Below are 11,778 nucleotides of genomic sequence, written 5' to 3' on the forward strand. Positions count from 1 at the left end.
CGATGCTCAGCCTGCAAGAAAAAACAAGCAGCAACAAGTAGATAAGATTCTGGAAACACAAAAAAGCATGTTTCAGATGTAAATGAAAAAAAAAAAAAAAAAAAAAAAAAAAAAAAAACTTTATTAAAATGTAATATTCAACTTACATTGATGGACATTAGGTGGCGGTAGCGCAGACTGTTCATGTTCTTTAACATGTGGCCCTCATCAAAGATGGCATACTTGAGAGGCAGCTTACGAAAAAGGCTTCGATCGTTGTCATTTCCTATTGCCAAGTTATACCTGTAAAAGAAATAAAGGCAGATTATCATGAATCCAACACAACAGAACAAATCTAACTTATTTTTAAATTCTGCTTGCTGTTTGAAGTCATCATTTAGGCTGTTTGCTTACGTTGTGACAATGACATTGAAATCAACATCACCGTTGAGGATGTCATGTTTGAGGTAGCGGCGCTCTTCCACAGATCCTACGGATCACAAGGAGAAATGATATTTGAACCAATAATCCTTTGAATATCACCAAAATATTTTATGCCATGAAAAATATTTTTTTAATCAAATATAAACACAAAATATATTTTTTACAACAAGTCTACCAATACAGAAGAAAGCATGACTGTCATGTTCTCCTTAGCTACGTAATTTGCCTCATTGTTAGAACAAAAATATAATTATTAAGAAAGCACATATGAAAAAAAATCTTACCATAATAAATAAGCACTTGAAGAGCTGGACACCACAGCCTCAGCTCTCTGACCCAATTATCTAAAAGATGGAGAAAATAAAGCAACATAAATCACTGCTTTATAATCATTTTAGAGGCAACACCAGACCGAGTTTATATTATATATTTTATGTGCCAATGCCTTGTACCTAGTGTGGAGGAAGGCACAGTGATGAGATGAGGACCTTCTATTCCATTTTCATACAGCTGAGCCAGAAAAGCTATAGCCTGGATGGTTTTCCCCAAACCCTGAAATAGGTGGAATTGAATAACAGAAAAAAGGAAGTGGGTAGAGGTTTTGAGACAGAGGATATTACAAACTTAAAAAGGTAATACTTGAAGAAATTTGAAAAATGGTGAAAAAGGCACTGATATTAAAGTTCAGAACATAATACAAAGAACAGAGTCTCAGAACTTCAAGAACATTTTTTAAACATATAAAAAAAATATTAAATACAAGGAAAGTGATTTTAATTGTTTTGTTTTTTGTTTTTAAGCCCTTTATGGTCTTCGTCCGTTATGTTGACTGTACATTGCCCCATTGCCCCAGCAGAGCTCTCCGGGGTCCTGATGAAATGGTTCTGGATGCGTTTGTTCCTTTGTGGTTATCCCAACCTAAACTGTGGAGCAACTTGTCCCTCGGTCTGCGGGTTCTCACTGATCTGCACGTATAAGTCCCGATTAAAGACTCATTCTTTTCAAACCGGCTTAGGACACATTGTTTTATGCTTATGATGTTAATTTTTTTTCTCACTGTTTTTATCTTTCTGTGAAGCACTTTGGTCTTCCTGGTGTTGTTGTAACAAACTTTGATTTAATTTGACTACACAGAAATAAAGGAATTTTGAGAGAGAACCTAATCTATGTCTGTTTTTGTGCCTTTCGGGTCTATATCCAAAATTAACATAAAAGCCAAGAAGAAATCAAAGAAATTTTTCATTTGGGCTGCACCTCAGAAGGTAAGTAAGAGTAGAGTTGTCGAACTGGTTCCTTCAACATCAATTCAAGCCTAAATATTCAAATCACTGAATCCAAACTGTTGCCTGCTGGTTTCTCAGCTTCCAACCTGATCAACAAAATCCAATCAGGCAGCAGTAATTAAGCTAATATTTCAAAACTGTAGCTCTATGTTATGTCTCATAGAAATCAAGGCTCCCTTCAGGGAGAGCGCCCCTGTTCTCAACTCAACATCAGAACCACAGTTTACGCCACACTGGTGTGTAACCAAAGGTCATAACAAAACCATTTCTGGGATAACAAAACAAACTGTCTGAAGTTCTTCTTAAAAGTCATCATAATAAAGTAGTGGTCAACTTTCTTTCCAATTTTCAATATTCCAAAAGAAAAATCAAATAATAAGAAATATTGGTACAAAACTATTAAACAAGAGTAACCTTACCATTTCATCAGCGAGGATCCCGCTCAATTTGTGCTCGTTGAGAAGCATGAGCCACTTTAGACCAATCAGCTGATACGGTTTAAGATGCAGCCTCAAGGGGAAACAAACGAAAACGATACTTACTCTTATATACTCAAACATAAAATATATACAAGTTAAAGCACTTTAGTGAAAAAGAAAAAGATTTTAATATTCAAATGTTAAACATCCAAATCCTTAAGCCTTTTTTGAAGACAACCAGCTTCTAACGAGGTTTTATCCGTTTTAGTCGGTTCAGTTTATCAACAAATGCTTGTGTCTTTTTTTTTTTCTTTTTTTTTTTACAGCTTCTGTGTCGTCTTAGGCAATTATAAAAGGCAACACTTAGATTTCTGTCATTTAAAAAACTAAATATATAAAGTATAATTAATATATTTTCTTTGAAAAATCTGCAAAACAAGTCGTTAGACCTTGCTTAAACATAATTGAAGACATTTCAGTTACCATTTTATATGAAAAAAAAAACATTACTTCAAACTCACTCATCTCCATATAGTTGTTATAACACTGACACTTAAGCACACACACACAATGTTGAGGAGTTTCCCCTTAAAACAGTTCAACGGTGAGCTGTACTTACTGGCTATTGAGTAAACTAGGCTGTTTTGTGGAACCAGTTCCTCTCTCCATCACTTGAGTGACCTGCTTAACCATTTTTGAAGAAATAGTTTGACATTTGGACATGAGTCCAAGGATGACCTTCCTCTCTTTGAGGACGACTCTGCAGCCATGCAGTAAATCATCAGAGAGTCCATTTCCTTTATGAAAGACATCCCACTGAAAAGGAAGAATATAATGTCAGAGTTTAAACATGGATTCTCAGCGTAGTGGGCTGCTACGCATAAATAGGGTCAATATGCAGATTTGAAAGTGTATCAGCCCTTTGACTGTTATCTGGGCCCCCTCCCCAATGTTTCTGTCCATGCAACTGCTCATTACGCTTAAAGTTAAATAGCAAAAATCCAGCTGACACGCTGAATTTTAATATTCACAGCTTAGTGGCAATGGAAACGGTGCTTGTAAATAGATATACCTCCTTATTTGGACGCATGTGAGAAACCCCTGACCAATGTGAAACCTGAGCCCTTTAGACCAGGCATCCCCAACTTCAGGCCTCGAGGCCCGCTGTCCTGTAGGTTTTAGAGGTTTCCCTGCTTTAGCACAGCTGATTATAATGATTGCAGGAGACCAAAAGCCTGTTAATCAGCTTTCAATTAAAAACAGCTGTGCTGGAGCAAGGAAACCTCTAAAAGCTGAAGGACAGCGGGCCTCGAGGACAGAGGTTGGGGATGCCTGCTTTAGACTGTCAGAGTGCACTTGCGGGCAGATGTACACGTGTGATCACATTAACATGCTGAAGATAACTTTTAAAGGTCGATGTTTTGATGTCCAGGTTGGGAAGGATTCCTAAAGGACTGCTCTGTAATGCCAAACCAGGCAAAGCTCAGAATATTTCTTTTTCTACCTAATAAAATATAGCAAAACATAAAGGAATGGGCTTAATTAGAAACAAGCAAAGCAAAAAGAAAATGTGGGTGTAGCAGAAAATACAAATATTGCTTATATGCAGTGTCCACATCTGTTTAATCTCTATAACATGTCGAAAGATTTTTAGAATAGACAACATAAAGAATTTTAGGGGGGTTGTCTGGGCTGCTGACTGGAACGGACCAAGCACTGGAACCGAGCAGTCAACTTGGGGGGCTGGTTGGAGCGACCAAACCCGACCCGTGACGGTAGCCTGGACACCGGTGGCCCTGTGGTGTCCAGGGCCACCTGTGTACCGTAACTGGGTAGGCCGATGGAAGTGCCACTAGCAAGGCAAGGAAGGCAGGGTTCCCGGACTAGCCTTGGAGCTGACGGCTCGGTTCAAGTGCCCGGTGTGTTTCGACTACGTGTTGCACTGAAGTCAACCAAAATCCGGGACAATTTTGAAATTCCCCACTGACATTTTTTTTAGGTTTGAAAAGTAGGACATGTCCGAGAAAAAGAGGATGTCTGGTCACCCTACCATATCAACAATTTGAGTGAGTGCTTGTTGCTATGATGCGTCTTTGCTCAGCAGCTTCGCTCGTTGTAAACCAACCAATCAACGCACAGCTCATCTAAATATTCATGAGCATAACATAAAAGGAAGAAAGCCTGTCATTTCATTCTAGGGTTTATAACCAGGCTTGCATTAGGGCTCATAGAACAGCAAATATGCCATTTTTAGCCCAACCAATGTTACACACCCTATTCAGAGACCTTAAGGACCGGCATCAAATACCCTATATAATCATTCTATGACCCCTTTAAATGCATTCCCAAATAATAATTTATGAAGAAGAAATTGCACCGTTTAATGCTTTACTGTAAGAAACCAAAATATCTCACCAGGGATTCCCAGCTGTCATAGGGTCGGAGCTCCACTATCCTCTGGGCCTTTTTCACAGAGCATCCAGCAATCAGAGAAAGCTCATCTATTGTAGCATTCTGGAAAAATGCAACTATCTCTTTTTTTACATCCATCTTTTCATCGTCACCCTCAAGCTCGTCATCTGAATCCTCATAGTCGCTTGTTAGGATATCCTCTTCGTCATCAGAACTGACTTCCTCATTGGAGGCCCTCGCTTTTTTCTTTCTTTCCACTGCCTGCTTTTTAGCATTGCCAGTATCACTAGAAAATTTGGACACAGCCTGGGAGGCTGAGGAGGAAGATGAAGGCATCGTGGTGGCATAGGTAGAGGTACGCTTAGCAGAAGACGAAGAAGACAACAGCCTTGGGTCCAGAGTGTAAATGCCCCCTTTTATTTTGGAGCTTTTGTCGTACTCTGTATCAGACTCGTCTTCACTGTCCTTTGTACCATCTGTACTAGTCCCATCTGTCTTTTCAATACTTTTATCATTACATGTTGTGTCCTTTGATTCCATGTATTCTTTAATTGACTTTGGTTTCCTTTTGTGTTTGGATTCTTCTAAATCAGAATTGGAACTACTATTATCTGTGAAAAGAAAAATGTTTGTTACTTAAACCATTAAAAGGTAATCAAAAGGAAGTTTAATTTCAGACAACGTGTGCAGTGTACCTGTATCATCTGTACTGTTCCCATCTGTTTCAATGTTTTTGTCTGAGTTGCCCATGGTTGACACCCCTTTGCCTTTTGATTTTTGCTTTTTTGGAATAACTAAGTTACAACCGCTGTTATCTACCAATTATAAGAATGAAAGAATGTTTCAGTAAATCAAAGTATTACTGAACTCATCTGTTAAACGTCATCATTGTAAAAAGTTAAAATATGATAAGATTTAGATATTAAATTGGATGGGCACCTGACTCAGAGAACATCTGGAGAACCTGCAGAGCTTCTTCCACATCCCAGTCATGTTCCTGAAGCACCATCCTCAGCTCCTAAACAAAAGAATTCAGAGGTTAAATGGTCTTATAACGTAACCAAATTAAGAACAATAAAATACAACTACAAGGAGAAATAAGTTAGAAAGTAAGCTACATGTCTTCACCTCCTTGTCCTGGTCGGGAAACCTCTTCTGAAGTCTTTTCACCATGACCTCCTGCTTCTCCCAGCTTGGTTCTCTCCCTTCATCATCTTCTTCATCAGACACCTTTGCAATAAAGTAAAACATGGGAGTCAGATACCCGAGGACCTATATTAAAGTCCTTAATGTAACCAAAAACGTGTAATGTTCTTACCACAGATGATTTCCTTTTTTTACTCTGGTGAACATCACCACTGTCCTGAGAACAGCTAGATTCGTCCTGCTTTCTCTTCCTGCCTTCACTTGGTGCTGGAAAGACAAACAGGGATGCTCTCAAAAAGCCTGGCCAGCCAGACTCACTAAGAGGGTGCTTTTCAGTCTGCTAATGCTCAGACTCCCATGTGTAAAACAGGCCAAACCAATCACAAAGCTAGGGGGGCTAGTTTATGCTTAGCCAGCATTACCTACAATGCAACAGTGCTTTTCTGCAACTAAAAAAGTCAGACAGATTGCAGTTGAAACTTTTATGTTTGATGATGCCCTTCATTATGTTTAGAATTAGTTGAAAACATATTTACAGTTTTAACAATAACATTGGCTGCTGTAAGAGCTTTTCCTTAAAAAACAAAAAAAACAAAACATTATTTCATCACATCTGATTGGCTCTATCCTGTTTTCTCCTGACTGCTAGTCCAGCCTTTGGGATCAGACTCTACCAGCTCCTTTCCAGGCTGATATGCAGTGTACAGGTTGCAAGTTACAGCCTGGCAAGGTTAGCCTTCAACATAGGTTAAAGGACTGAAAAAAAAACCAGCTTCAATAAAGAAGGCTTTAGGGACAAGTTCTAATGGTGACTAGGGCTGCAACAACGAATCGATAAAATCGATAAAAATCGACTTTTAAAAGCGTTGGCAACGAATTTCATCATCGATTAGTTAAGTCGCGCAATTAATGCCGTCATCACTGCCACTTGACTGAAACGGGGGAAGAAAAAAAAAATTACGGCAGAGCGAGCCAGCGCTGCAGGTGCGCTGTGTTGCCAACTCAGCGACTTTGTCGCTATATTTAGTGACTTTTCAGACCCCTCCAGCGACTATTTTAAAAAAAAAGCGACTAGCGACAAATCTGGCGACTTTTTACGGTGTCACTGGCGGCTTCTGGAGACTCTTACGTGAAAGCATGTATCGTTCCTAGTCTTGTCCTTGTCATTTGATGAAATGGGAGGACCTATTGTTTGAGCCCCTTAGGGGCTTTTAAAAACAAAAATGTCTTTTTTGCGCTTTATGAAACAAAGTAGCCTATATTTTGTGGATGTACAGCCACATTTCTCATGTAAGTTTGCGTAGTTTTAACACAAACATTTATTTTTCATATTGCACCAGTACAGTTAATGAGCAACCTGTACTTGTGTGCTTGTTTGTTCTGTCTAAAATGTTTATTTTAGAATAAAGAGGTTAGTATAAAAAATATTTTTTGTCCGATTCATCGATTAATTGAAAAAATAATCGGCCGATTCATCGATTTTTAAAATAATCGTTAGTTGCAGCCCTAATGGTGACCTTTCTTTGTTTAGAATGTTTGTTTTACAGCTTTTAGTAACTTTTTATATTTGGGCAAATCAACATTTTTTTTTTATTGTTTTTTAATAAAATGCCATTTAAAGAAAAGATGAAAACAATTATTTACCTGCTTTGTCACCAAATCTGACAAGGCAGACAGCTATAGCGCCTTCCAAGGTACTTGTACTCCCAGTGACCTGAAAACATAAAAACAGTGAGCTGTACAAAATCTAACAACTTGATTTTTTTTCACAAGACCAACAGTAAGATTATCCAGATATTTTGTTTTTCAAAAATACAAAACAGCCACTTCCATCATTTAAGAAAGAATCTTTCCAATAACTACAATTTTAGCATATTTTTAGTTTCCACTATTATCCAGATGATACACCTACTACTTTATCTATAATCCCTGATTAAACTTTGCATGTCTAATGGAAATAAAAACCTTCATGATTGTAAAACTTCTGCTTTTGAATTCAGACAAGAAAGCAGCTCTTGTCTTTGGACCAGAGTCTTTGAAAAAAGAAGCAAATGTGTCTCTTCATCAGGATGGTATTAAATTGGCATCTGATAACATAAAACTCTGGTCATAGTTTTGATCAGGACATTCGATTTAAATTCCATATTTTACAGGCTTCTAGAATATCCTTGCTATAATCTAATATTGCAAGATTTTGAAATATCCTGTCCAGGGCTGATGTTGAGAAACTAGTTCAAGGATGGACTATTGTAATTCTTTACTATCAGGAAGTCCACAATCTTGAGTTAAGAGGCTTCGTCTGATCCAAAATGTTGCAGCCAGAGTTATGATGAAAAGAGAGATCATACCTCTCATATTCTAGCTTTTCTTCATTGGCTTCCTGTTAAACCAAGAATAGAATTTATATTCCTACTTCTCATATATAAAGCCTTAAATAACTAAGCTCCATCTTATATCGGAGATCCGTTTGTTCCTTATTTTCCTAACAGACCACTTTGCTCTCTATCTACTAGTGAGTTCTAGAATTTCTAAAAGTAGAATGGAATGCAGATATTTTACTTATCAGGCTCCTCTCCTGTGGAACTAACTACTAGTTCTATTCCCTGAGGAAGACACTATCTTTACTTTTAAGATTTGACTTAAAACCTTCCTTTTTGATAAAGCTTATAGCTGGAGTTGCTCAGGTCATCCTGTGCTACCTTTATAGTTGTGCTGTTATAGGCTTAGGCTACTGCAGGAGATAGGGACAACTTTGAACTCCTAACATTACATAGTAGCTTCTTCTGGCCAAGTTCTTTTTGGTTGCGACATCATACTGCATCAATCTATCAGATAGGCTGCTGCCATTAACAAATTTCCTTTAAATTCCATGTAAAAAATGTGGGCTCCTTTTCAGTGCTTAGTCCTTAATACAAAGTAATGGGCTCAGGTTTAACTTTGAGCTACTTTTTATTGTTTTTTACCTGAAAACCAACTAATAGCTCATCTAATTAAATGTTTATATCCTAGATAAAGCCCCCTATGGAGCTAGTTTGCAGTTTACCTTTACTAACATGGAAAGAATTTAAGGATGGGTAATTCTATGTTCTTCTACAAGAGTACTACAAGAGCCTTGTTCTTCCTTCTAATTAAAGAGTTTTTCTTTCCACTGTCACTGCCTGCATGCTCATTGTGAGACTGTGCAGGGCAAAACATCACAATGCAAGCAAAAGTCCACTGTTGGTACATGCTCATCCAGGAGAGGCAGATCCTGCCAAGTCATTGAATCAAAGCAATAAGCTGGATTTCCTAGGAAAGAAAACACTTAACCAGTTGGTCTGTATGATTTGATTAAATTGTTTCTGTAAAGTATCTTGAAATAACATGCATGGTTTATTGGGGCCATATATAAATAAACTGAGTGTCATGGTTTTACAACCCCGAAATCTGGAAGAAAGTAACCTAAAATAAGTCAGTCTGTGGTTCCTCTTCGTCAGTTCTTTTTTTTTTTTTTTAAAACATCCAACTCTTTGAACATTTTTCCCCTCATACAAATTCCACCCTAAGAAACTCTTGGTTACTTTATTTAATTTGGTCAATCAACTTCCACCAAGATGCTTGCTATAATTGCTTTTATTGCTTAACTGCTATTTAAACATATTTACTTTTCATATCTGCATTTACATGTTGCAGCTGGCATTTATTTCCACAAGGAGGCAATACTAAAACTGTTATAGCCATATCATTATGAGAATTTTATATAACTCTAATTACATGAAAACAACCAGGATAACTCAGTTATGTGTATAACAGTAGTACATCATTATTATGCACATAATTTTGTATAACAAGCTATCTTCAGGCCTGAACAAGGCTGCATAGAGTAGAAAAAGAGTATTTTAACCATCACGGTGAAAGAGGTAGACAATGAGAATAAAATATTGTCTTTTCCCTTACAAATCATGTAGCATGGTGTTTGAAAGCCAAAATGTGTTAACTTACAGTAAAAATTAACCTAAAGCTACTAAAATGTTGAAATATGTTAAGAGGTAACAACAGCTGAATCCCATCTCACCTCCAGTGCATCAGTTCTAGACAACTGAGGAAACAATTCCAGTAGTTTGCTTATTTTCTCATCTATTTCCTCATCATCTGTGTCATTGGCTGGGTTCTGCAAAGGGCTCCTATGGTCGGGAGGGGGAAAAAAGTCAGACTAACTGTATCAGAGTACAATTGCGTTAATAGGTTAATGCACAAAGAAGCACATACCTATCTTTTGTGTTTGACTCAGCCACAAACTCATCCTCCTCCAAATCTACAGATATTTCTTCTTCAAAAACCACTCCTCGTGCGTGGGACTTTGTGGTGGATTTATGAGATTTGACTTGAGCTGAAACACATGAAAGGACAAATTATTGTAGCAGCTCGATTAATCTATGCCATGACTGACAGTAATGCTTTAATAAAGCATAATTTAATTTAATTTAATTTAAAATGTCTGTGCTATAACTCACATGCATAGTTTTTTTCTTATTAAAGATGAACTCACGTGGCATGACAGCTTGTGATAATCATAATTCTATTTATAAACAGTTAACTGTATTAACACATTTTACACAAAAAACATGTGCCTTGGATGACAGCTCCTTTCTTGCTAAGTTTAGCATTTCTGAAAAACATGGCTAACCACGGTGCATGCTAGTTTACTGCAGTTACCTGGTTTGTTCTCCTTTTCAGAATCCGGACTTTTTGAGACGCAAACTGATTCTTTGTTGGCTGCTTTCTTCTCGAAACGAAAACGGTCCAAGTTGAAAAAACTCATTTCAGCTGTGATTATGTGTTTGTGTCAAAAAAAAAACGGTAGCCCTTTGTCTTTTTCCACTCAGTGCTATATAATCTCTGTTCTATCTAACGCATTATCAACTACGTCTCGTTAGCTAACGTGAGGGTCCAACAAGCTAGCCTAAAGTGTTAGCATAAGGGCCGTCGGGAAGAAATTCCAGCCAGGACGGCTTGTTACGAGCTTTGTCACTGTCGTACTTTTGGCTACAACAGTTCAAAATCAAACCATACGTCACGCGTTTCACAAAGAAATTATAAAATAAAGGCCATACGTTAATTATTTGTGAAATTATACCGCGAAAAGCCGGTTTCCCGCTTACACAAGCGGCTAAAGGTCCTGCTGATTGGTCAGTGAGACAAGTGGGCGGGGATTAACCTAATGAGTCAAGATAGTACTCCGAACAGTACTTCCGTGTATGTTCAGTTCTTTTTTTTTACTTAATACTTGTCTCGTTTATCCGCCGTTTGCCAAATCTTCACCTCCTCCCCGACCCATTTTTGTCAACATTCTGTCAGTTAAAGAACAGAAGAGGAATTAAATCGATATACGAGTTATTTCACAGCGAAAATCCACAGAGGGGACACTATTAACGCAACCATCTCTTTGATGGTGTTCTGCAAAGCCGTGATATAATCTTGTTTACTCGGCAAACGTTTAAAATTATAGAATCACAATACCAAAATAATGTATACATATCAGTTAATCTAATCGTTAATTTAATTTATGAATTGGTTAGCAGTAGCATTTTTTGCAACAAGTCTTATTTGTGGAATTTGTCCACAGGGTGGCGCACAGACAACCAAGACAGCTGAAGTCTGAACCATTCCTTGGTCAAACATGTGGCGGCAGCAGATTCTAAAGAATAGCAGAAATTGAAGCGTCATCTTTCTGTACCTGCTGAAATGGAGAAGCCCCTTTCAGCGAAATGTGGAATGCTTAACCGATAAAAGCTTTTAAAAATAATTATATCAATCATGCAGTATTGTTTATAGACATTGCTTTAACCGTGTTGCCTGCCTGCCACCTGTTACCTTAAAATAAAAAGAACTTGTTTTGTGTTTGAGATCATTTTAAACTTAGTACTTAAACCTTAAAATGTGTTTGTACATTGAGATCATTGATAAGCAGCAGAGGGCAGCTATAGTGGTTGATGTGGCCATCCAAAATGATGGAAACAGGAGAACACGAGAAATCTATCTATCTATCTATCTATCTATCTATCTATCTATCTATCTATCTATCTATCTATCTATCTATCTATCTATCTATCTAT

General features: G+C 37.6%; 1 protein-coding gene across 1 annotated transcript in view; it reads right to left on the bottom strand.

Annotated features, from left to right (window-relative positions):
- The window catches only part of smarcad1 (SWI/SNF-related, matrix-associated actin-dependent regulator of chromatin, subfamily a, containing DEAD/H box 1), a 20,878-nt gene extending 10,042 nt beyond the window's left edge, over positions 1 to 10,836 (bottom strand). The window contains exons 1-16 of the mRNA XM_015395626.1: positions 10,379 to 10,836; positions 9,932 to 10,052; positions 9,738 to 9,846; positions 7,328 to 7,397; positions 5,856 to 5,950; positions 5,666 to 5,767; positions 5,477 to 5,555; positions 5,233 to 5,352; positions 4,541 to 5,148; positions 2,745 to 2,941; positions 2,126 to 2,216; positions 876 to 975; positions 708 to 767; positions 394 to 469; positions 147 to 282; positions 7 to 11 (exon numbers count right to left, since the gene is read on the bottom strand). Coding sequence (XP_015251112.1) covers positions 7 to 11; positions 147 to 282; positions 394 to 469; positions 708 to 767; positions 876 to 975; positions 2,126 to 2,216; positions 2,745 to 2,941; positions 4,541 to 5,148; positions 5,233 to 5,352; positions 5,477 to 5,555; positions 5,666 to 5,767; positions 5,856 to 5,950; positions 7,328 to 7,397; positions 9,738 to 9,846; positions 9,932 to 10,052; positions 10,379 to 10,484 — 2,075 coding nt within the window. The 5' untranslated portion in view covers positions 10,485 to 10,836. The remainder of the gene's footprint in view (positions 1 to 6; positions 12 to 146; positions 283 to 393; positions 470 to 707; positions 768 to 875; positions 976 to 2,125; positions 2,217 to 2,744; positions 2,942 to 4,540; positions 5,149 to 5,232; positions 5,353 to 5,476; positions 5,556 to 5,665; positions 5,768 to 5,855; positions 5,951 to 7,327; positions 7,398 to 9,737; positions 9,847 to 9,931; positions 10,053 to 10,378) is intronic.
- Between the last annotated feature and the right edge of the window lie 942 nt (positions 10,837 to 11,778).

This window comes from Cyprinodon variegatus, unplaced genomic scaffold (genome assembly GCF_000732505.1).
Source record: "Cyprinodon variegatus isolate N-32 unplaced genomic scaffold, C_variegatus-1.0 Scaffold26, whole genome shotgun sequence".
In the NCBI taxonomy this organism is placed as follows: Eukaryota; Metazoa; Chordata; class Actinopteri; order Cyprinodontiformes; family Cyprinodontidae; genus Cyprinodon; species Cyprinodon variegatus.